The sequence below is a fragment of the Pyrgilauda ruficollis genome, unplaced genomic scaffold (genome assembly GCF_017590135.1).
Source record: "Pyrgilauda ruficollis isolate IOZ18807 unplaced genomic scaffold, ASM1759013v1 scaffold6, whole genome shotgun sequence".
Taxonomy (NCBI): domain Eukaryota; kingdom Metazoa; phylum Chordata; class Aves; order Passeriformes; family Passeridae; genus Pyrgilauda; species Pyrgilauda ruficollis.
This window is the reverse complement of record NW_024527710.1, coordinates 2,712,951-2,739,571: the sequence shown is the minus strand read 5'-3', so window position 1 is coordinate 2,739,571 and position 26,621 is coordinate 2,712,951. Positions and strand designations below refer to the sequence as shown.

Genomic DNA, 26,621 nt, shown 5'->3' with positions numbered 1-26,621 from the left:
AGTGCAGTGTCATTGCAAGAAGATTCAAGAAGTGATATATTTGCTGATTGCCAAGTTGGTATTGTCTTCCACTCTAACACAACTGTGCAGTCAGGTCATGGAGCAGAACATATAATGATTCATTGTAAAAATTAAAGAAACCAATTGTTAGAAGTTGTTACCATAGTAGTCTGTGTGTGTTTTAGCAAAGTGATGGAAAGATCAAACAGGAACAGCATTTGGTGCTGTGACTCAAGAAACACAAATTCTATTCACAGGCTGCACTAACACCATCCTTTGAATCTCTATTAACTCACAAGCATTGTTTTAATTCTGCCCAGGCAGAGCTTGCTGACATTTTCTTCTCCAGCATTCTGCTTGCTCTCTGAGCGGTTGTGCGCCGAAGCGTTCTTTGTAACACAAGGTTATACCCATACGACAAGTTATCAGTAGGATTTGAAAGAATCAAGAAAATCATGTTTAGTAAATGCTCTTGAAAAAGAAGATATAAAATACAACTTCAGTGTGTATCACTATAATCTTTCCATGGCAACACCCCAGGCTGCTGGCATTCTCTAAAACTATGTAAATAAAAGAAGAAAATTGTGTTTAAAAACCAGTTCATGTAAGCAGGTACAGCTCAGAGATCAGTGACAGAGGAGTACTAAACCCACTTAGGTCCTTTCTTCTTTTAAAATGAATGGGGTAGAGAGAAGAAAATCTTATTTTTACGTGAGAAGAAAGTTTGATCCCATAAAGTACAAGCAAAGAGCCTAAGAAAACCACTCTACACACAAAACTTACCTAATTAGAACTCTTCTTCATTCACAATACTTGAAAACCAAAAAATTGTAGTGATGTACACAACAAGGCTGTAAATCCTAATTCAAAACTTAAAATTTGGCTATCTTTTCTCAGCCTTTAACTCCATCAGCCAAGAAAGCAAACATTCTCTCATTTCTATGTCTAACTGATCCATTGCATTACACTGAATTTTTCTTGTGTTAGCAGGTAATTTTTTCCCATTTTATAGAACTCAATATCAAAACAAACAAAAAAAGGACATTTACAAAATTAATTACTTTTTGTAAGCAATGAAATATCAGTGATCATAACAGGTTCCCAAAAGAAAGGCTAGCTAAAAGCGTATGGGTCTTTCTCAAGAGCTTTGCATATGTTAACCACAAAGTCAGGCAGGAATAACTTGTGATTAGCTCAGTGTACATTGGGTTCCACTAAGTTTTCATGAAGAAGACTTACATGCAGCTCGAGATTTGAGGCAGCTGGAACACCACTCTCCTTTTCCTCAGCTCTCCATCACTATTGCATTGAATACAAATTAAATCAAGTTTGAACAGTTATGACTTCTTGTTTAAAATTGCTCTGTTACAACAATGCAAAGGGTCATATCAAAGCAATTCAATAACTTAAAAAAACTTCCTCCATGGGAATAGTACACACAATATTATACCTTTTAAACATGCAAAGGCAAGACACAGTCATTAAAAATTATTTAGGTCTTCCATCGAGACCGAAATTTAATACTAAGGAGAAGATCTAACTTAGTTATAGTTAACAGCTGTACCTATGACTGGGCCTTTAGAAGCCTAGAAGAATATGTAATAACCCCTAATATATGTAAATGTATGTAACTAATATATGTAAATTAAGGTTTTACAACATACCTGGCATGGAGGTCGCTGCTCTTTCCATTTTCTGGAGGGTATTCTTCTATAATGTCCTGTATAAAAGGTGGCTGCTGCCATGCTCTGGTGTAAGGCAACGTTCCCACGTGGCTAAACATATCACAAGACCTAGAGGGAATTGCTCCCTTCTTCTTCCTGGGCAGAGTGCCATGGATGGAGATGCCTTGGAAGGAGTTTGAGCGATGCTCAATTGGTGAAGGTTTTGTGGTCAAAAGGTCCATGGAAGAAGCTAATGAGAACTGGTGGTTCACTGGGCCGTTTCTGGGAAGACTTGAAAATTTTCCTGCAGCTATCATTTTTGGTTCTGGAAAAACAAAACCAAGATTTCTTACTGTATATCAATCATCAAAGTTCTTGCTTAAAGGAAGTTAAGTAGCATGACTAACAAAGGTATCTGAAACTGAACTTGTGCTTTGCATTGAGGCAGTCAGATACCTCAAGACCCAGACACCTGCTGCCAATGCACACCAAGCACACATGCATATAAATTTATACATGTTACAAGTCACAACAAAAACAACCAGTTTAGACAAAAATGCAAGAGCAGGCCAATTGTGAACAATTCCCCATTTTTATCCTCCAAGTTCCTCTTTTACGCTTTTTCACATCTTCTGTAGACTCAGACTTCAACTTGAATCACTGACAACAAGCAAAGTTTTAAGAATATCTGTCAAAAAATAAAGGACACTACAGCTTGGTTTGGAAGAATATGTTTTTAAACCCAGTAGTTGGCACACTGTGAGGAAAAACCTGTTGCTAAGGAGTCTTGCTCAAGTAATAAATCTAGCAGATAACTGGTCACATATTTCTAACAGGCTGTAAACTAAACGGCTCTACCCAAGAGATAAGGGCAGGAGCAGATTACTGGAATTCTCTTCTTCAGCATGCCCAGCCTGCTGGCTCAAATCTCTGTTGACACAGAGATTTGCATAGCTGTCAGTCTCTGGTACCGTCAAGCGCAGTTTGCCATACAGTACAGCTTTTTCTGTTAGCATGAGCAAAAAGCTTTGTGACACAAACACTTCAGGCTCATTAACAAATTACAGTTCTGTTCCTCAAAAAATGCTGCCCTGTGCTCAGTGTTGTATTGCAGAAAACAGACTGCCTTATCCTCTGCAGCTGTATTAGCCTGCAAAAGCCACTCTAAAGAACATACCACCAGACCTAAAGGGCAACCAGCCCTGTATTATTTAACCTAGGTGTTAGTCAGCCAGGTGCTTCCCATAGAAACTGGAACAGCCACAGATGCTGCAAAGATTGATATGAACTCAGAAAGCAGAAGTGCTTCTGGAAATAACAGTTATGGACAATCTGTTCTGACCTCAGTCAATTTCCATATTGAAAAATAAGATGAGCACCCTGAAGGCCCAGCAGCCTGGGAGTCAGCAGCTCACAGCTGCACAAGAATTCCTCCTGTTTTGGGGAATGCACAGGTGCTGCAAGGGAAACAGAGGTGCCTCTATAGTCCTCCTGCTCCCTTCTCCAGCCTTAGCATCACAGCTACCATCAAAATGTTTCTGCACTGAAGCTACTGTTACTTCTACTCAGAGGTTATCATAACAGGCTTCCTTTTACAGCAATGCTAAAGCTGATATCAAAGTATGTAAAAATTCTGCTTTTTCCTGTCAGCTGCACTGCAAAGATTCACCAGCTGGACAAGGTTTTCAGACTTCAACAACAAATCCCTTTCCCAATTTTCCTGTATTGAAAGTCCTATAATAAATACTTAGTAATTAATTATTTTTTTTTACTCTTCAATTTGCCAAGCCTCTGTGAGAGCACAGGTACTATGCACTAAAGTAGAAAAGTCTCTGGAAATAGCACTTGTGCCTAGGGAGAATCTGTTTGACTCTGGTCACATCTCTTGATAGAGTAGAAAAGATTTGAGATGTTAGCAAAGAACTGACATTTTTTGTCATGCAGATCCAAATAAAACACAAAATCCTAAAGAAACCAAAACACATTCCCACAAAAATTTTGCCATAAATTATCACACTGATATGATGTGAAACATTAAATCATCTCTGCATTTATGATGTGGTTGAAGGACACAGATTCTGCTAGTTTTGGCAAGTACTAGAAATATCACATCATTATTTTCACAATAATTGCTGTAAAGTTAGTTTTGCATTATAACTGTTCTAAGCAGAACTGGCCCCAAGATACGAAGATCTCAAATGCAAATGCTTACTACAAACCTGCAACCTCCTCTAGCTATAGCAAACTGACTGAGCTTCTTTCTGAGCTTCATTATTAGAACAGAATTATATAAATTACCTCCAACAACTGGGGGGAAAAAAGGCTTCTTATAATTCACACAATCATTCGAAACTCAACTTTGTGTATTCTCTGTAGAAAAGCGAGAAACACCGTTTATGGAGTCTGAAAAACTGGAAGCTAGCTAGCTCATATTGTACAAATCTTGTTGTTCTCCTTTCAGGACTTGCTGAGAGTCTGTATTTAATTATTGTACTTTCTTATTGGTTTATATAAAAACCACCCCCAAACCTTTGAATTCCAACTGGTTTAGTTCAGGTTGTCCAGTGAGTAAATTTTCCTTAGCGATTCCTGCAAGGTTCCCATGGCTATGCTGAAACAGAACACATTACCTGCGAGCAATGTCAAACCCAAGCTGTAATTAATGCAAGCATAGAAAGCTTTGGTTTAATAACGGATAAGTCCATAATAGGCTTACTGTGATATGAAATTGTCAACCACTTCACGTTTTAGGATGCACAAAGAAAGCTGAGAATTCACTCTCCTAACTCAATCACAAAGTAATTCTTACAGCAACCCAGGTTTTCAACCCAACAATCTGAGAGCTTTCAACAAATTAACGACCCCCTGATGTACAGTATTTTCCATTTCACCTCTACTCCTAAGAAGCCCTTAAGAATCAAAACCAAACTCTCAGAGCTGACCTAACAGTTGCTTCTTTTAAGTAGTACTCACGTGACTTACAGATTCAATACCTAATCCCCAAATTCATATCTGAGTACTGTTTTGAGGAATCAAAGTAGAGTTCCACAGTTAGTACAAAAATACTACATTCAAGTACTTGCAATACATGTAGCCACAAGTATGTGTGCAGCTTTGATAATATTTCTAACAACGCTCCATACAAAACCTCTTTAAAAACCTCTCAAAAAATCCCAAACAAACAAAAAAACCTCATAAAACAAAACCCAAACAAATAAAAAACCCAACCCAAACAAAAGAACCCCAAACAAAACTGAGAATAACAGGTCTGCTAGCTTCCACCACCACACATTTATCTGCTTGCCCATGTGCTGCTGTACTATGTATTCTTCATAAATATTAACAGAAAACTACAGTAATCAGCTTGGCAACAAAAGTCCTGCCAAACCATCCATCCAGTTTTCTTGTATTGAATATAAACACTGGAAAGTGGAAGCCTCTTCAGCTGAAGACTCTGGTATGTCTCAAATACTTTAGTATATGATTCAAAGAATGTTTGACTTTACCAGATATAGAAACCCTGAAAATTTTACTCCCTAAGAGACAGTGTGCCTTGAACATTGGCCATTACCCAATCAACAACAGAAATGGTAGAAATTGTAACAGAAAAATAGCTCAAAAGGAACTGAAATTTAATTCTACACATTCCTATTTGTCAAAATGCAGCAACTAACAAAACAGAACACTTTGGAAGTCATTCAAATTTCTCCTAACTAGGTGCAAACAAGATGGACTTGTGCCAATATAATATTAAAAATGGCAAATGAATTTGTATTTATACAAAGACTGGCACTTCTCTTTCTTCAGTCTGTAATTTGGAAGAATATATGGGAACAGAATTATTAGGAGTCACATTGTGAAGCCAGAGAAGTTGAAAGCATGAAAGGTTTCCAGGTAACTTCTGACAGGTTCTATTTTTTTGTTATGAATGAAGGTGAGCAAATACAAATGAAGAGGCCTCTCAAATCAACATGGCATTTAGGGTAACAGTAGGAGACTGGACATAAAATAAAATACATATCTGGTGGACAAGTTCAAACAGCTGGGATTTGGTTTCTTCACATCATTGCTCAAAACAAAAATAACCATGAACAATGAAACAAATAACTTTCAGTTTCCTAAAACAACGCACTAAATATCCTTCTGCTTGTGCCATCTTTGGGATGCAAATCCAAATTTCCTGGCTCAGCTTGACCTCATGAAATCTTTCTGATGTTCACACAGTCTGAGGAAGTGTTCCAATGGTTCAGTCAAAATGACTCAGGCACAGGATTAAGAGCCCCTTCCATACTACAACATAATAAAACCAATGGCACTGGCTTCTACTTTTTGGTTTCAATATATTGGAGGAAGAGAAGTGAAGGAAAGGGAAATCTTCAGTTCAGCCTCAGAGATGTATGAATGGCATAGCAAACAGTCCAAGGCTGTATATGCTCATGCTAGTGGAAACCTCATAAAAGGAAACAGAAAAGCAATTTCAGAATTCCAAATCAAACTCTCAAGCTATTTCAAAACTCAGAGTTAGATCTAAATCAGTTTTGGACATGAAAAGACCCACATTTTTCTCACAGCCTTATTGACCTGGCATTTGGGTGATTCTCTTTCCTAGATCAAAATCACTGGAGTTTATACCTGGTGTTATCCTATCACCAATCTTTACCGTTATATATGCTGTGAAGCTAAGAGGACCTGAACATGGTTTAAGATATTGAGCTGTGTGTTCTCATGTATTTAAAAGATGGAGTCAACTTTTGTGAAAACTCTATGTACTTTTGCCTCATCAAATCTCCTCACAAATTCTTCCCACCCATCTCCCATCCTTCCCTTGAAATCAGCAACAAAAAATTTCAACAAGTGGAAGATCCATTACTCTTCTCCCTGCTAAGTTTCTTGGCATATTTGCATGCACTATGCAGATGTGTACAGAACAAAAAAGGAAGTGAACATCCTTAATGGTGAAGAAAGTCAAGGCCAGGACAAAAAGCTAGATCAGTTTCCCAATTTTTTAAAAATTTTGCGTGTGTAATAAGAAAATAAAGGAGAAAGATATAGGATTACTTAAAAGCCTCTAGAGTTAACATATCATAGGAATAAATACAATCAAAACTGTAGCCATTATAAATTCAACATGGATTTCATGTTGTCTCCCTAGAAGCAGTGTAGCATTCTTCATTATTGTAACAAAAAAGAAAGAATTTCTGCTCCCCAAAATGGCTTAGAAGCAGCTTTCTGCAACCTGTGTTTTCTGCTTTTGTAATGAAAAAGAGAAACTGATGCAGTAGCTTCTCTAGCAAACATGTCACAAGACTTTGAGAAAAATATTAAGGTTCAAGAACCTAGAGCTGTTATGATGCAGAGACATAGACTGAGAAAGCACATGCAGTAGTTCAAAGGCTTTAAGCTCCTATCAGAAAAAAAAACATGAGTCTGTCAAACATCAAACATCCCCACAAGATTAGTCAGGTCACTGCTTCCAAAGGGTCTTGAAGTGCTATCACAATGCTCATGCTCTCCTTCTCTCTCTTTATATATGCCACACAATTTCCACCTCCCCCCATACATCCTTGAGCTGTATATTTAAAATGTTATTTTTAGCTATTATTCTCATGCAACACCAAACACACAGCCCAGGATAAATTATTTTTGAAATGTCTTTTTTTTCAAGAGGAGAGAAATAGATAAACACCACACTTTTCTTTGTGAATTTGCACATGTGGAATACCTTCATATCTATAAAAAATGCCAAGAAAAAGTGATCACTGAAGATGATTCAATAATAAGTACAGCTTTCTGCATTTGGCTATGAAATTATCTCTGAAATGCAAGTGCCCAATCAGTTAGCTCAATAATCCTGAACAATATGAAACCTTGACTTGAAATAAACCTTCTCTCCCCATTCTGCTGGCAGAAACAGAGAACTTTACCAAGGTTACAGTCAAATCTAAGGTTTTTTTAGCCAACGCTTCAAAAATACAACCTTTTGTTCCTTCTCTGGTATAGGAAGCAATTTATTTTGACTGCTCCTCTGTTCCCACAAAAAACAAAAGAACAACTCACTTTAACTGAAAAACCTTTTTAGCATTACTACTTTGAACTAACACTGCCTTTCAGAAATCACAAATTCGGATGGAAAGAAGTGCTTTTGCACCCTCTCCTCTTCAAAAGACAGAGGAAAAAAGGAAGGACACAGCGCTTCTTTTCTCTCTACTCAGAGAAGTATCTCGGTATACCGAGTACACACCACTGTTTTATACTTAACAGCCTTCCATGGAACAATTCCCACAAACCTAAGCACTTGAATCCAACGTCTCGGTAGTCACTGTCACGGCTTTGGCATTTCTAGCAGCCCGCAGGCCAGCCCGGGCAGCCCTGCCCTGCTCCCGCGCCCTCTGCCCCGAAGCGGTGCGGGGACACGGGGACACAGGGACACCCGCACACACTCACGCACAAAACCAGCTCCGCATCCTCTGCCCGAGAGATGAACGCTGCACCCGCAGTTACCGGGTCTGGTCACTGCTGCTTCTCTCCAGGCTTTCTGCGGATCGGCTGCAGCGTCTGTCCCGGCCAAGCGAGCTCCCGGCAGAGAGTCCCGCGCGGGCCCCTCCCTCGGCGCCGCGGAACCGGAGCTGCGAGGGGTGGCCGGAGAGCGGACCCGCAACAACAGCGGTGCGGTGCGCTGCCAGAAAACGAGCCGGGACGTTCTGCGAGAGCCCAAGGTCTGGCCGTGCCACGGCAGGAGCCGGCGCGTAGCCAGCGGCAGCCCGCCCCAAAGAAGCGCAGTTCGCGATTACTTAAGGGTGACTCAACCGGAGCCTTCCGCGAGCGCCTTATCGCTCGCTGCCCGGTCCGCAAGAGCCCGGCCCCGGTTCCGTGCCTCTCCCGTTCCCTCCCTCCCGTCCCACGAGCCCCCGGCGGGCGCCCCTCACCTGGGGCGGGGGGCGGCTCCGGGCGCTGCGCAGCCCCGGGCGCTGCGTTACGGCTGCGGCCACACCCTCGGGCCGCTCGGGCTGAGTCGCGCCGAGCCCCCGGCGCAGCAGCCCCCCGCAGGCCGTGACCTCCCGATGCCCTTTTCCATAGATTTAACAACTTGGCCTCCATAATTACGTCTGTCAAATTAGCACTACAGCAAAAATTAACAGTTCGCGAAACCCACCCGGTTCACGGACGATTCAGAGCCTATTACGTACTTTACACACAATCTACTTGCGTTGGTCGCGCCCCCCGTATCCAACCAAGCCGTGAAGCTATTTGTGCAACAGGTTGGTGGGATAAAACTCATCTTCTACCACAAAGAGTCAAATAGCTGTACAGAATCGGGAGCCAGAACAGATGGTCACCTATCCTAGTTTTGTAAAGAATACCTTCAAAACAATGAGATAATTATAGATACAAACTTCATTTTCAACTAATTATCTCAAGCACCTTCAGCTGTATCATTGCCTCAGCCACAGGGCTTTTGCTTTAGTACAAATCAAGGCGCACAGTTGACTTTTAAAGCACTGTCTCGATGAGTGTAACACAGTATTGGTCTCTTTCCTATTGGCTCAGGCCTTCAGGCTGCCTGGCCAACATTTCTCTGGTTTTACCACAGTTGTTCCATTCTTTCAATTTCAATTTCCACTGTATCAGAATTAGTAAGATTTCATTTTTCAAACCTATTCACTGTTACCCTATTTGCATTAGCTTTCCAGAAGCAAATGTTTTTCTGCCTAACCAAATATTTAATTGATTTTGACATTAAACATTTGATTCCCTACTGGTTGTATGGTGGTTCTGTTTTGGCAGATCTTCTTCAGGCACTATATTAATTTCCTTCTAATGTTCAATCCTTTCATTCTGTTTCTCCATTTTTACCAGGACTAGCTTTAATAAATTGCTTCTGATGTATCTACTTCAGAGCCTGACTACATAATGTTGCTGAAGTTGTGGTCCTAAGATACCTAAATGTAAATACAATTAAGGATCAGATTATTTATGTTCCAGGACCTCTGCATATTATCAAGCTAATAATCAAAAATAAATTAAATTTTGGTGTTCTTACACTAAGTTAAACATCCAATAGTGACAGCAGCAGGATTAAAATTCCACATGATATCTTACCACAGTGACATCTCTGGGTACTGGGTAGAATGAGAACATCTACCTCTCTATAATTTGGCATTTTACGCATTATCTATAAAAATGAATTTTGCAATCTCAGCTATCTGAAATCTCTCACAGCAACAGATATATATATATATTTTTTTTAATGAAGCAATTCAAACCAGAAAAAACACTGGACCTTCATCTGAAGTGTAGCTACAGTTTAAGAAACATTTAGCAGATCAAGACAAGATTCTTTAGCCATCACATAAGTTGCTGAAGTAGGTATTAGGAGATGAAAATTCTTGGGAAATTCTAGGAATTTTCATAGATATGAGTAGAATGTTTGCATAAGAAAGTTCAAATAAAATGAAGTTTAGTGTAAAATAAGAGAAAGGAAAATAAAGGCAGAGAGTAGTGCTCCAATATTCAGTAAGGGACAGAAACAGATTAGAAAATTAAATTTATCAAGTACACTAAGGAAAGCTCAGGAAGCATTTCTGACTGGTGTTGCCCTTCCCATAGCAACATCAGTTCCTTAAGGCAGGCATGAGCAGCAGGGAAGCATTATCAGTGTCAGTGTTGCCACACACCTTTTACAACAACTTCCAAAGCAGAAAAGTTGAGGTAAAAGTGAAACACAACAGCTTTCAAAAAGATCTGTTTACTGGTGCTGGAACATAAGTCACTACTTGTGGCATGCTGCTGGCAGACAGACTTCTGTATTTTTCTCTCCACAAATTACAAAATATTATAGCATCCTATTGACACTGAGCAGAGCCTTGAAGTTTAGATCTAAATTCAAACTAATTTCACATAAAACAAGGCTTAACTGCACACCAAAACCTCACTGTGTTCTTTTGTCAATTGTTTTTCCCCAAGTGGAAAATTTGGAACCAAAGAACACAAGACTGTGATCTCATGTTGGACACCAAAATGCCTCATCAATATGTCCAGTGCAAGAAAAATTACATTAGGGTGAGAATACAGAAAGAGGAGTTGAGATACTTGGATTCCACATTCAATTCTAGCATTCTGACCCACCTACTTCCTGTATGACATATACTAACATTTTTGTAACATACATCACAGTGGTAGTTATTCTTCACAGGGAAGACTGTGTAGTACTCTATCAGCTTATCAAGATATGTTACAGAAGTGCAAACTATTATTTTCCTCATTGAATAAAGGAAAATGTCTTGTTTCTCTATCTAAACTACATGTTCCACAGTTCAGATGAAAGACATTTCAAACCATGCCAAAACCTCTGATCTGTTAGCACACAACTTGGTCTCTACTGCCTGATGCTAATCACTCAGGAAATTTTTAGGCACTGTAGTTACATAGGAAGTAGTGTCATGCTTGGCATTTTTTATGACTAAGAACAAGAAAAGGGGCAGTAACTTCCTTAGGAGCACGACTACGTGCTAAGTAATGGGGTTGTAGCTGGGCAGCCCTGCCTAAACTGTGATTACTCTTACTTGCATGAGTCATTACATTATTTTCCTAAAGTTTTATTTTGTCTTCAGGTGAAATAGAAAATTGGTCTTCACGTTTAACAATTTACACAACCCTTCTTTGCACACACTTGATGCAAAGCTGTTAAAGAGAATTTGCCCACAGGATGCAAGAAGGAAAAATTCAGAGGACTGCCTACAATAGCTCCACTGGTTGTGAGTTACTCCAGCTAAAACTAGATTAGATTCCTCATTGCAAAGCTTTTGTTGTTTTCATACTTTCTGTCTACTTTGGAAATGAGTTCACTAAGCTGAGGGATGAAGTCTGGAAGCATCAATGTCCTGAAAGAAGCACAACACCTCTGTCAAGCCCTCTCCATCAGCATTCCATTTTAACCAGCCAAACCCCTGAGCCATCTGTTTATCTATATGGCATCATGCTGTCTGTGTATCACCTTGCCACAGACAGTAGCTCTGGAGCATTGTCCTTGGTGACGCCAACCTGAGGGAGGCTGAGAAAGCAGCAGTGTGCTGGCCATTGCTGGCCACACATCACACATTGCTGGGCCCTCCATGGCCACCCTTGGCTTCTGCTTTCTGAAGGAGGGGAGTATGTACAGGTGCATCTTTTCACCTGCAAAAGCACCCAAAAAAGCAGCTAACTGAACAGATAAGTGAGAGGAACACAACTGGGACACGTCCCAAGACCTGTACTGCTATAGCTTGCATGTTTTGATTAAGCCAAGAGTTGGCAGGAGAGTACTTGCCAGTTCTTGAGACTATTTTCAAATGTGCTTGCCTTACAGAAACAAAGGAAACAATGGGACACAAGAAGTGGATTCGTTGGAAAATTTCAATTTGTCCGTAAATGTCAGAATTCCAGTCTTCCTCAAATAGCCAGGAGAAAATGCATTTACTCCAAAAGTACTGTTCTGCAGTGATAAAATGCAGAAGTAGCTACACATGATGAGGACATGGCATGTGGGGATTGCTCACACAGCAGTTCATGTAGATTCCCTGATAAACAAAAGTCAAAGCAAGTTGCTACTATAGACTTGTCTTAGAATAAAATGGACCCAAAAAAATAAAATGCTACACTCAAGCCTCAACTCTCCACAGATGGCACATAGAAAAAGTCATGATCGTAGCTGTTGGCTAGGAAATTAAGTCTATTTGCTGGTAATTTTCAAATTAGTCAAAGACATCAGGGAAAATAAAAATGACAATATGAATTGAAAAATGCTCCAGCACTTGGAATCTGACAATATTAATTTTGAAAACTATGAGCTATGGCAACTGTGCTTTCTAATGTCCTCTCTGGCTGCCAACTAAAACACGCAAGTTTAGTCAGCAGCTATCCAGATGTCCATAATAAAACTACCAACATGATCTCTTGCTATTTGATCTCTCTTGGGTCTGGAGAGACAGGGTCCTTTAGAAACTCCCAAAGAGTTACCTGTTAGGAGTTGGTGTTCAGAAACCTTGCAATCCCCAGCCTCAGAAAAACTTGCAGGCAGATAAGTGTCATAGCTGATCATTCTGCAAACAATATTGTAGTACAGCAAGAGAGTTTGAAGAGTTACATCAACTCATTGTCAGATATAACACAAGAAAACTATCATCTTGAACCAAAAATAATTAGTAATTTTAAAAATTATTAAAAATAAACCACACAGATTCTGTGGCAATAATATGTTGTGTCCCCTTCCCCTTCTTTCAATTTGGTATTGAAAATCATGTGAAGCAACTTGTGCTGGCATTGATTAGACAGACCTGTTTCAAAAGTTCAAAATACACTGGTAAAATGGCACTAAATCCAGTTTTCTTTTATTGACTAGTTTTGGTAAATGATACCTTAAACTGGAAAGAAGCTGGACAAGGTCTTATGGGTCCCTTTTACCAGAGGGTCTGTTTTCCTCTCTTTGCTTTTAGCAGTAGTAGAACTGTTACTGGGAATCTAAGACTTCTTGCAAGTTTCTGTTTCTCCATGTTTCTGTAAAAAGTCTCAGATACAGGTGAATTACCAGCTCTCTTTGCCTGTGACAGATGTTTTTCATTTCAAACAAAAGTGATGTAGAGGCAAGGATAAACAGAGGGCCAGAAAGCACCAGTAAGTGAATTTGGAACTTTCAGTAGATGAAATGGTACTGTCAGAGGTGTTTGTTAACAATTCTGTAACAGCATTTACATTGCTGACTTTCTCAAACAGAGAAAGCAAAAAACTCCAAATCCTTGTGTCTCTCAGGAGGAACAAAACAGACCACACAGGTAGCAATGCCACCTCTATCATGCAGATCAAACTGTTCAAAGCAGCTTCCTCTCTGTTGGCAAAGTTACCAGCGTGCTTTAGCATGAGGTTGGAATCTGACGGGTTGACACTACATAGCATTGCCCCAAAGCACTCTGGCTGCATTTGTAATGTTTCAAAGAGCACAAGAACCAGAATGTGTAGCTTCAATTACGATCAAGCGTCAACAGTACAGCAGCATTTAAGTCTTCTGGTACAGATCAAAAATATCAGAGCCCCATTATTCAAATCACTGCTCCACTATTAAATTTATTCTGCTGGGCTGAAGTGGTGTAACAATTTTGAATATTTATTTTCCTACTGATTAGCTAATGCCACTCAAAAATCAGTTGTCCTACTCACTTCCCTATCACTGACTGCCATAAAGATGGCATAAAAGCATCAAGCCAGTGAACTTTGTATTGTGTACTCTGCCTAATTCAACAGATATGTGATCATGTGCACATGTTTCATCCAGCTCTAATGTGTTGCTGGGCATTATGTCAATGCGAAGATCTTGGTATTAATTACTGTGGAAACACAGCCCAAGTAGCTGGAGTTAGGATGAATCCAAGTCGAATCCAAATGCACTGAGACACATCCAGTTCAAAGATATCTTGAGAATCAAGATATTTTAGAAAGCAGAAAATGTTTTCACAAATACTCCCAAAATTTAATGTCACTTTTAACCCTGTGCAAACACTTACTTATTAAAGTGACTTATCACTCTCTGGAAACTGTTGAACCAGCACCAAATACAGTGCTGTTGTTTGGAGCTCAAAATAACAGCAAACAGAGAAGACAGCCTTTGCTCTGATCCAATAAATACATTAGTAGGACATTAGGATTTATTTACTCGAATTGAAAATTTTAGAAGTTTTCTCTAATGTCTGACTGCAGCAAAGTTCAGTGCTGGAAAACAAGCACTTCAGTGTAACTGATTAGGCATTTTGCTTCTAGACACAGCATTCTGTCCAAGGCAGACACAAAACAAAACCGTGTCATAACAGGCTGGAGACCACATAACAACCATTAGTCCCTACTGTGAAAACAAACCAGTCTGCACTCATGTATGACTGACTGACCTGATCTGTTTTCAAGCTTCCCAGAAATCCTTAATACAATAGGCAAAGCAATTGAGGATGTAAATATCCTAGTGTAAACAGAACTTGGAGATTAATGTGTCTGTATTTTTTTCAAGCACGTAATTCAATTCTACATTTAATTATCATTAGCCAAAACCCAACAGTGAATAGACATTGCTCAAGATAAATGCCCATAAAAATATGAACCAGCACTAATTTTACTAGAATTTAGCTTACAGAGTTCTAGCAATTAACTGCCAAAAGAAAAAAACAAAACCAAAATGGCATCATGCAGTCACCTGGCAAAATCTGTGTCTGGAGGGGAAAAAAAAATAGACACACACCATTTTAAAAGGAAAATTTTTGACTCAAATTCACATTCACTGAAATCATCAGCAATCATCAAGATTTTATGTAGGCTTAACATATCTGAAGCTGAACAATCATGAGCTGGAACATTCTGGTGAGTTGAAAGAAATGTTGCATAACTATCTACAAATCAATTTACCATGTCAATGACAGTTTGAAAAGTGTAGTTTCCCCCTGAAAAACAGTGCTACATTGACAACTGTAATACATTCCAGACTTCAGTACCTGAAAAGATTACGAAACACAGTCCCAATGCACACAAAACCAGATACCAATTGAAACACATCCAGTTTCACTGCAATCATCAACTGAAATAATTTCCTAATCTGTTCACAGTAGCAGCTACCAAAACGTCATATTTACATCCATACTTTAAGACAGTCAAACCTATGAGCTGTAGATGTTGTGTAATTGTTAAATCAATATTGAACTTGTCGGAAAACATTGAGGAAGTAGAGTGACCTACTTGCACACAATCGGTTCTAGTTCCTTCTGAAAACTTCAGTAACTAAACACATTTTGTGAATAATCAATTTCTACACATGGTCCAAAAGTCTTATCTTGACCAAGAGAATGTAGCAGCAGGACTATTAGCCAAGTAACTAAGTGCTTCACATTAAATTTGCAAAAGCCTTTGGCAGTGATCTGAAGAATTATTGGACAGAACGCATAATACTTTTATCTCATTATCTTGTGAACAATTGTCAAAATACCCAGTACAACAAGTCATAGCTGAATAACTTCTCACTATACCCTTCCACTCAGACTGGAATGTCTTACAGGGTTTGTTCCAACTCTCATTAATTTGAGTTGAATTTTGATACTGAGCTCATAAAAACAACAAATGATGCAGCGATCAAATCTTAATTCACGGTAAAGTCCCTAATGGAAAAGAAAGGTCAGAACTGTGCAAGCACTCATCCTCTCCTCAGTAGAGATGAGGTGGGATGTACACAAATTAGCTCAGTTTAGACCTTCTGATATGATCTTTGCAAATGAGGAAGATATTTGTGACACAGACTTCCGTCAATTATGGTATGTTACCATTATTGTGTTTTGTTAAGATGAAGACTGTGAGAGCAATAGAAACCGAAATAAAAGTGAAGTCTTTTCTAAATGATAACTTTTATAAAAAATACAGGGTATATTATTTTATAAATCCATGTCAAAACATGAATGTATGATTTTTCTTAAACTAATGTTTAACAATTCCTCTTATTGCCTGTGTAAAGTCCCCCATTGATCTGTATTCAGACCAGTATCCCAAGCTGAATCAGGGTATTTGTTTATCATCCTTTGGGACAAAGAAGTTCAGGTTGCCTTAGCTCATTGCTTAGTCTGTAGGAGACAACATGGAAATCTTACCTCTCTTTTGTTTTACCTCCTGAAGCAGCAGGATATTGGAAATAAGCTGTGTTCGGTGGCCTTGATTTTCAATTCCCAGTTTTCTAAGATCAACTTCCGTAAGATGGAATAAGTCCTGTAGCAAGCACCAGAGTAAGGAAAATATTATACTATTAATGCAGGAGAATTCAAGTGCCTTTCAGAGATGTTTGCTGTTTCTGGTACCATAAGTTACCTAACAGCAAATGTAAGTATATTTATATTTTATGTGAAGGCCTCTTGTCATGATAAAGTACATCATTGTAGGAATGAGGTGTTTATCTTTTAAAACATTAATTCCTTGTCTCTCAGTTTTTTCTCAAAACAACTCTGGTCAGCTTAGCTGGAGAGTTTCTAAAAACTATGACTTCTTCAAGTAAAAAAAAAAATTCCCAAAAGTGCTAGTATTGCAATTGCATCAATTAATGAAGGAAGATAAATCTCAGCATGAACTGATAGGAATAATGATTTTAGAAAGGAAGGTTTTGTATAATGGAGAGGATATTCACTGTAATAATAAATAACATAAGTTGTGATACGGTTTTGAAGAATAACAATTTCCATATAATGCATTTCAGTAATCAAACCTGAACTGTTCTCTTTAATCCACTTTCTCTCCAAAAACTCATTACTATTTTACTTTCAAAATAAGCTGCTGAATAACTCCAGACATTATTTATAAGGCAGTACAGAATTTCAATTTGATGTTGATTTATAAGTGGGTACAAAACTTCTTTGATGAAAACTTTCAGAGCAAATAGAAAATATATCAAAATACATTTCTTTATATTTTTTCTGTTCTGTATTTTCACTGTAAATAAGATAAAGAGAGGTACGTAGAATGTACAGTATTTTGTTACTAGCAAGTCATTTTTCTGAAAGTGGCTTTTTCTAATGGAGATTCAGACCCCAAAACACAAAATGAGATTGATTCACTGCGTAAATAATAAGACAATTGACACAGAATTTTTAGTGTGAACCACTATTTCTGAAACTGTAATTTAAAAATCTTGCTTTCAAACTAAAACCACTTCAAAAGCCTGACATTATTTGCTTTAGACTGAGTAGTGCTCAAATTACTGAAAGCCTCAATTTCTTAGGTCACTAGCTAATACTGTTTTAAAAGAAAAAAAGTTCTCACTGTCGGTGACCTTCAGTCATGCCTGAGAATGTAATATTCTTTCTCGAATGATAACTCATATGTAACTAATAACATAAAAGTAGAGTGTTGCATAATTCTTACTTCTAATTTATTCCTTTCTAGGTTTGCCCAAATGCAAAAGCTGGTACTAATGTTGAATTCACATGTCAGTAGAAATGATTTTTCAGCTTTGCCAACAGTGACAGAGGGTCCCACTGCTTTTCTCAAAGACCCAGCACCTCCCAAATCCCAAAATCATCCTCCAAGAAAGACAACAAAGGACTGCAAATGCAATATGCCTGCTCTTCAGACTTCAGCAAAAAGTTTGTAAGAAGGAACACAACTAAGATTGTTGACAACTCCAGTACTGAACAGCAGATGCTTAGGGTAATACAACAGAAACTTTTAGAGGCACATTTGGGTTGGGGTTTTTTTAGTAGCTTTAAAGATCTTAACATTTTCTCAAGAATGTTACTGATAAAGTGAAAGGACAATTCTCACCTCTATACCATCATACTGTTCAAAGAGTGTGCAATATTCTGCAAGACCAAGCTGGGCCAGCCAGTTAGAAATGGGTAGATACTTCATTATCTATTCCTTCCCAATGCCTATAACTCTGAAAAACAAAACCAAATTACAAATAATATTTCTTAGGAATGTTAAACTGAACTCAGAAAGCACTTCATAAATGCAAGTTCCACTATTATGGCCCTTTTTTGGCTGCAGGGTAAGAGATAGATATCTGTGCCTTAAGACTTTTACCTTTAATTCACTGTTTCATTGTAATTCTCATACAAGCAGGGAATGTTGAATACTATATTTTGTTTAGCTCTTGCAGCTGAATTAATCTTTTAGAAGATGAATCAACAGAGTCACTTGATACTGCAGTATCAATTAAAACATACCCAGCCTTTGTATTCAAAGAATGTTTCTCAATACTTGTTCAGTGATAATGTCATTCTTCTTACATGTGTGACACATGAAGAAGGGCATTAAATGAAGAGGAATAGCAAAAGGAGCAGTGTTTTCTGTAAGAATATGAAGGGTGTGAATGAAACTGTATTCTCTGTAAGACAGTCAAAATTACTAAGATTCTGTGGTGGGTGTTTGTCCAAGGTGGGAACATAGCTAAAGTCAACTTGTTACAAAATATTTTAAAGGAAAAAAGCAACTGCAAGACTTTTACAGTTTGTTCTCATTTTGTCATTTGAATTCTTCTGTAAATTAAAATATTTTTCATTACTTTTTTCCCCAGCTGCTAAGATGAAATAAAAGATAGACATATGATGGACATCAGAAGATAAAAGACATAATACTCTCCTGCTATCACTGCTCTGTGTAAGCAGTTATGCAAGATCTGCACAGGCAAATACTTAAGCTTCCAAGAATTGTTGCATTTCTGAAGACATGTCTATGTGCAAGTTTCAGCATAGCCTAAATCAATTCAAGGATGCCCAATTCTAAATCTGTAACTTGCAGTCTGAACATTTTTTGTCCGAACACTGATGCCAGAAGCAGGAAATGCTCATGTTCAGACACCTAGTGCACTGAATTGTATATTTTTGTTATGTTATTTTATTTTTAGTTGAAGATCTTTCTTTCATCTATACTTGAGAAGAAGTAGTTGCTCATCAGCTCTGGATAAACCAGACTTTAAATTAAGACTTTTCAGCTACAAATCACACGTTCTAATACATGTGCCTACTCAGAACACACAAGAAACTGCCCCAAAGGCTGACATGTTATGGTCAGCAAAGAGTCAGTGTTGCTTCCTGTGAGAAGGGGAAAGCCATTCAGCATTTTCATAATTCATGGAACACTAGAAAATGATATGTAGTTGTATTTTTTTTTTCTCCTTTTTGTTTTTCTTTTTAAATAAAAATTACAAACGTAAAAATATTGTTCTGCAGAAAGGTAGGCCATGGTAGCAGTATTATTTGTGTCACCGGACAATACATTCCTAGAAATGTTTTAAAAGCATTTCAGTTAGAACAGCAACAGTTAGTAATATACAAAATGTTTTGGACTAGACAATGTTTTGTATGTCTCTGTGAATTTTGCCTCAGTACTCAACCTTGGAAAAAAGTCAAAATGGTTGCATTTCAGAGACACATACACAGTTACACTGTGGAAGCTGTACTTCTGGAATTTGTCACTTCATAGTCTGTTAAAGAACAAACCTGCTAATTTGCAAGTCACATTGTGAAATCCCTCTATTATCCATTGGAATAATACTTGCTTTTTTATTGCAGATTTTTCATTATTGTGAAAATATTGCAGGCTATGGGTAATGAGTATACATGTAAAGAACTGTGGCGTTCCAGTAACTAAGAGTATTTTGTGGGGTAACATTGACCAGAAAATCTACACATTTAATTGACACACCATAAAAGAATTTCCTTGAGGAATGTGAAAGCCACAGAGAACATTCTTATGTGAGGTGAGGACAAGCTCAGCCACTGACATCTTTCATTTATGGCTTGCTTTAAACAGGTACTTTCAGATTGCAAGATCATCAGCACGAAGGGCACATGATTCTCAGAGAGATAAATGGAAAACAACAGCTAATTGGCTAAAACATAAGTAAAACCATGGACAAATACCTCTTTTCTGGTTCCCACATTTTAAAGTAAGAGATTTCAAATTTGTTGTCATAAAGGATCTTGTTTTCAAAACTGTTTAACAACTTCAGTAAGAAAATATTTTTTAAGACTACATATTTTATATTTAATTGTGAATACTTAGGATTCCATATTAGTACACAACAATTTAAAAATCTACAGTAATTGCTAGAAGTCATCACACTTATCCCAGAACAAAGATAAATTTTGCACTAAGCATGAAAGAAATCCTAGAATTTCCACAGAGCAGCATTCTCTTTAACAATACAGTGATAAACAGTGGCTATTTAATCTTACTTGGCCAGCTGCATTTGCTGTTATTAATTTATACCAAAAAACCCACTCCAAACCAACAAATAAATGCAAACCAAAATACCAATACCCCTGTTGTCCAAACCTCCATACAAAACAAAATTCATACCCTTGTATGATAAGATACTAAGAAATACAAGATGCATTGCTTTCAAATATCCTGCAATTGAACACCTTTGAATGGGATTATTTTGGCATTATTATGACATACTTTTACATGCTGTTAAGTCTTTGCTAACACCTTGGTAGACTTATCCTTTTTGTTTTAAAGACAAATTTGTTCCTACAGCTGAAGGAGAAAAAATTCCTTTTCTCTCACAAGGCAACTAATTGCCTTTCTGATCTTTCTGCTAATGATAGTTTTGGTGAATAAACTCAAATAACTCTTATTTATCCAATATTACACTGTTCATTGGATGCAGGGTACAGCCTAGTGGTCAGGACTCAAGATATATTCATAGCCTTATCAAGGTTAAGACTAAAATGGAATTGCAAAACAAATTGTAAAACCCACTAAATATATCATTATGAGATGTGGTTGTAGGCAGAGGGAGTTTCCTATTATTCTACTTTTACATTATTTTTATCTCTGAAAATAGGATTAACTTTTCCTTAAGGCAGGTAGTGACAACATTTTTTAAGATATAAAATGTGATTATGAACACACTGGCAAAATGTGTGGCAGATTTTGGGCACATATTTTTTTCCCTACTAAGAAATTAATATCCTTCCTTTCCAGGGAAAGGAAGGGAAGAAAAATAAAAATGACAGCATGTATTGCAGAGAAATACAAGATCTCTGTTCTATTTATCTATTCTAAAAAATGTCAGTTCCTGTACATCTAAGGACCAGCAAAGAGAGATCATCATAGGTTTTGTCAGGTCACCAGATTTTTGGGATAGAACCACTAAAGCTACATGACTTGCTTCTATTTATCAGGTAGACTTCTGTTATTACTTAACAGGCTCAAGAGTGAAGTTATTCTGGACTCCTTACATGGAAGGTCTTGCAGAACTATCCACATAATTTATACCATTTCAGAGGTTTTCACATAAAAAGAAACAATTTTAATCCCACCTAGGTTTGTATCATTCTATTTCTGAACACCACCTGTTCAGAGGCTTTTATGAAATCAAATTACTGCTAAAAGGTTATGAAATGAGCAATAACGGGAGATTCCTAGCAGAGCTCTCTGATCTACTGAGCCGAACTCTTGCTTTCAGAGTGCTTTCCTGCATTCTCTCTCACAGCTGCAGTCAAGCATATTGGGGCACACGTGATGCAAATGCACAGAGAAAGGAGTTTTATGTGTAGCTTTTAAATCCAGTTGTTCACGCTACAATGCTTTACTAGACTGATAAGTCATTGGTTCTGTCCTCTATCACAGTATCCCAGAACCATTCAAAGATGCTGGTACTGATGTTGCCTTGTTATACTGCAAACACAAGGTAAAGTAATACACAGTATCAGATTCTTACTTCAGCTATGGTTTTGTCAAATTAGCATCACAATTTTTAAAAAGTGTGTATGACAAAGGTGCCATGATTGAGTAACTCCAAATCACAGTGTGATTACAGTAAGTATTCCAGGCACAGTAATTCATGCTCCTTTTTCAGACCCCTTTGGGATTCAGGCAGTACTATGAGTGTGATTACAGTAAGTATTCCAGGCACAGTAATTCATGCTCCTTTTTCACTCTCCCTTTGGGATTCAGGCAGTACTATAACAAGGATCAAGCCACATATCATGGTATAATCCTGTCCCCAACAAAATTACTCATGTGAGTCAGCAGAGCCAGCAATTTCATCTCATCTGGAAAGTAATTTCCCTTATTGTGCCTTTTCTATTTCAGCAAAATTGATTTGGATTGTATTTTCAAATTAAAACTATCCTCCTGCTGTGACAAAATAATTCATTAGTATAAATTGATTTACTGGACACTTGCCCAAGTAAGTTTGCTTAAGGGTTTTAATCACTTGAACTTGGCAAGCTTTCCTAACTTGAATGAAAGGCCCATCAGTTTTATTTTCAGATAGATTCTGATGTACTTCCACTTCACATGTACCTTTATCTTTTTCTGTCATTAATGAAATCAACAAACCCTCTAAATTACAGCCTCAATAAATCTGACCTTTCCATGCAACATCACGCACACCTCAGGTCCTGTGTTGTGGCACTGAGTAATAACACTGAGCAAAGGTCTGTCCCCTTTGCTGATCACAACTATTTGTGCTTAACTAAGCAATTCATTCAGGAATGTTGTATTGTAATGCATGTTCAAGTGGTAGGAAATTTCTGTCATTTCTGTGCCAGTTTCTGAATGCTGCAGAATGAAAAATTTAAAAATTGGAAGTAGTCATGAAGCTTGTGGTGCCACATCTCAGAGATCTTACCACCATAATAAAAAAAAAGACCTCTTTTGCAGACCAGGTCATAATTCTATTTCTCCTCTCTCTTCTTTAAACAATTTGCCAAATGCAAGACATGCTGTAAGTAGTACAGTTACTTTTTGAAAATACACAGATTTACAATTTAAGCTAGTAAACCTGTATATTTTGGAAAAATCTCAAAAGATAAATGTTTTATAAAAGGAATACTAAAGGCAGAGTGGGAAAGCCCGAAGGTATCAGTCAATGACCCCAAAACTTCCTTCATCTCCTCAGAAGTATTAAAATTTTATTGAGAAAAGTAACCTTCTTCTCTGAGATTTGTCTCTACAGTAATAATTTGCCATAATTTCCATGACACTTGTTCTAGCCTACTGCCTTAAATAAATTTTGCAGTTGAGAATTGGACAAGGCTCTCCTAACCTAATAGAGCTATACTAAAGTCTGTTATAAAACCAAGTCCATCTTTTTGCTAACAAAAAGACAAGGGCACCTACAAGATGGGGCGAGACAAAAGCTGCAGAAATACCCGAGAAGCAATCCACCAGCAGAATCAAAGTGTCAGACACTGATCAAACAAATACAGGTGCTGTGCACTAGTCAGTCCAGAGAAAGCACTTACTGGGCCAAAGACTGTGGCTAAAAGGAGTTGGAAACTAGAACTAAAAATTCCTTCCTCTCTGTATTCACAGGAACAGAGCTTGGTACATTGCACATAAACTGGATGACATCACAAGTAAATGATCTCCACTCTGTTTTTTCAGATAGGAACAATATGCAAAACCTTGATGTTTTGGTTAACTCTGCATGAAAAGCAATTATAGGAGACAATTACTCATTGTGTAATAATTAGTACAATCATATTCCAACTCTAGACTTATATGAAAAGACATCTTACAAGCAAAGAACTACCTAAGTAAGAAAGTTTCATGGGAATGTGACCTATGTAGAAACTTTCTCTACAGGGCATCAAGGTGAAGAGGGAAAAAGAAAGCATAAGAACATAATGTAAAAAAAGGCTTATGTTCTTACAGTGATGTTGGTGTGACAAAATGAAGCAAAGAAATAAAATTATCAAAGTAGTACCTCTGATAAATCCCTGTCATAACATGTAGAAAATACACAAGAAAATCACAAAAAAAGATGTGAGAGAGATTTAACCTGGCAGAGAAACAAAAGTGAAAATTTGAGACATTAAGCATCCAGTCAAATCCTGCTACAGGTTATGGACTCCACTGCCATCCAGAACAGAATCTGCATGCAAACAACGTATCCTGGACTGCAAAATAAAGCAACTGAGGCACATACTTCCTTACTTTGGCCAACTCTGTTCTGGGAACAACTCCAGTAAAAAGATTGGTAATTCTCTAGGGAGTGGCAGCACTCTGTCACTTTAGCTTTTTGATTCAGTGCAAAACTCAGGGCTCTTGAACAGGAGAAATGATAAAGCTGCATGGAAAATTTCAGTTCTAGTTTGCAATACCCAAGAGGTTTAAGTTCTGAGTTTTTTGTTTTGTTTTGTGGGTTTTTGGTTTTTTTTCTCTAGAACAATCTGAAAGTCTTTTAAGTATGCCAGGTTGATGTATTCTTAAACAGTCCCTTTCTCTTGTAATGAAAGGACAGGCTTGATTAAGGTCTCTACCTCTTTATCCCATGGGAGTCTATGCAGAAGCTGTATCACTGAAAAGTGACCAAACCACACATTTTACTAGAATCATATTTTATGATTTGTTGAAAAGAGATGAGTACAGGAAAACAGTAACAAAAACAAGGCAAAACTGTGTGCCACCAAATATACCACTATCTTGCAACACTTCATTCGCAAACAGATCAGAACAAGCACTTAAATTCAAGCAGTGGCTCTATTACATTGAATTTAAAATGCAAATGAAAGAATGTCCCACCAAAACTTCTAAACCACCACATTTTAAAGTCATAATCAGTATTTACAACATAAGTTTTAAACAAAAAAAAGATATTTTAAAAAATCCTAAGACTGTGTACATATAAGATTAAACTTTTACTCTTCTTTCCTTTCTTGGAATTTCTTGGCATTTCATTTCAAGCTTTTCCCCTAACTGTGACTATTAAAACATAATTTAAAACTCTGAAGTTCTCAAAGTTCTATGGAAAACCTGAAATTTAAAATTAATTGTAATCTTCCAGAAATAGATTTAATTTTTGCCATAATGTAAATGAAAAACATAAGTTTGCTTGTAGGATACCACAAGCTGCAAGCTTCTTTTCATATTTATATTGCCACCAATTAGCAGGTTGCAGGTTGTGTACTACAAGCTAGGCAGACACAGGTGAACTTTATAGATTGTTTATAGTTACATTGTGAACTATCACATTTTTATCAAATGAGTTAAATTAAAGCACAAGTCTGATAATCTCATAGGGTAAGGATATGATGACAACTCCTCCTAGTGGAAGCACATCTGACACAACAAAATTCAGATTTCCTAGGTACCATGCTAGGTTTTTGCTGGTACTAGCTAGCTCTGCACTTTTTCTACCCTTTACAGAATTAAACTAGTCTCATCCAACTTTTCAGTACAATAGAAAAACATCTATGGGCTTTTAAGGAAGGTGAAAATCATTTCACTTTAAAGCTTGCTGTTATACTGGTATAACATGGTTTCTACACATAGCTGAGAATCAGATTTCAAATTAATTTAAAGCAATCTTTTACTGTAGGACTATGTGTCACCACCATCTCTTAAAACTGTGGGTGAGACTGATGTGATGTAAAGTAACTTACATTTATCGTGAACAATGAAGCTCTGCTGATTTACCGCTGCTGGGAGTGCAGCTCGCCGTGGCTCCTTTTTGTTTCCTCTTTCACTCATACTTTGTTTCGACTGTGCCAGGAATGATTTCCATGTGAATGAGTTCGCTACACTTATCTGAATAGACTACTCTGTTCACCCAATTCCATCTCCAAGGCTCAGACTGTCACAGACATTACACATGCTGCTCAGCCAGAACCTAGAGGAGTGGTTTTACCAGAATAGCTCAGAGCAGACAGAACTATTAGGAACATGCAGTATCACATAATATGCTGAACAGCTATCAGTACTCTAATTCATTTATTTTAGTCCCTGATTTGCTTCATGTTTCCTTGTTCAAATTGCTTTAAGTTCAATGTATTTTTGGTGAAATTTTGAGAAATTGTTGTGAAGGATGTAAGGATATTGGATTCTTTGAAAAAAAACCTATTAGCATAAATATTGTTGGCAGTCCAGGCACTGAAGGGGTACTTCTAACATGGATTTTTATGTCAATCCAACATTTAGCAAATCTGTTGCAGACTACAGAGAAACAAATACAAAACATTACTCAACTTGTATATGCTGTTCTGGCCAATGTTTGTGTAAAGATAAATAGTCTACAAAGTACCAATCACGAGTTAAATACATACTGACTCAGAAAACACAGCAGGTTTTCATGCCAGACATTAACAAAAAATGCCACAGACATCAAGCTACTTTATGTTAGACTTCAAATTAGGTATTTTCAGTTGGTGGGATGTCAATATTATCACCAGTAGCTTACAAGAAACCACTAACAGTGGTTCATCATTCTTTATGTAGAGCTTATGGAACGCATAGACTAAACACCCTTCATTTATTTTCCTTACATACAGGAGTGTAACTTTCTCCATTTCATAACATCAACATAGTCTTAATTATTAAGCCAACATTCTAAAACAGAAGCAGCAGTTTTTCACACAATCGTATTCAATTGGGAACATCAGGTCACCCATGTCCTGGGTAGCAAAAGGATAAATGAGTTTAAAAGATGGTCTATGCAGATAAAACAACAAATAA

The 26,621-nt window shown here is 37.6% G+C and overlaps 1 protein-coding gene across 2 annotated transcripts in view; it reads right to left on the bottom strand.

Annotated features, from left to right (window-relative positions):
* BCAR3 (BCAR3 adaptor protein, NSP family member) overlaps positions 1–26,621 on the bottom strand; it is an 83,273-nt gene that overhangs the window by 47,398 nt on the left and 9,254 nt on the right. Inside the window, exons 1-3 of one of the 2 annotated variants that reach the window (XM_041483053.1) lie at positions 17,970–18,071; positions 16,310–16,424; positions 1,665–1,989 (exon numbers count right to left, since the gene is read on the bottom strand). In XM_041483053.1, coding sequence (XP_041338987.1) covers positions 1,665–1,989; positions 16,310–16,424; positions 17,970–18,056 — 527 coding nt within the window. In that variant the 5' untranslated portion in view covers positions 18,057–18,071. Of the gene's footprint in view, positions 1–1,664; positions 1,990–16,309; positions 16,425–17,969; positions 18,072–26,621 lie in introns of those variants that run through there. The other variant, XM_041483054.1, reaches the window with a different exon arrangement.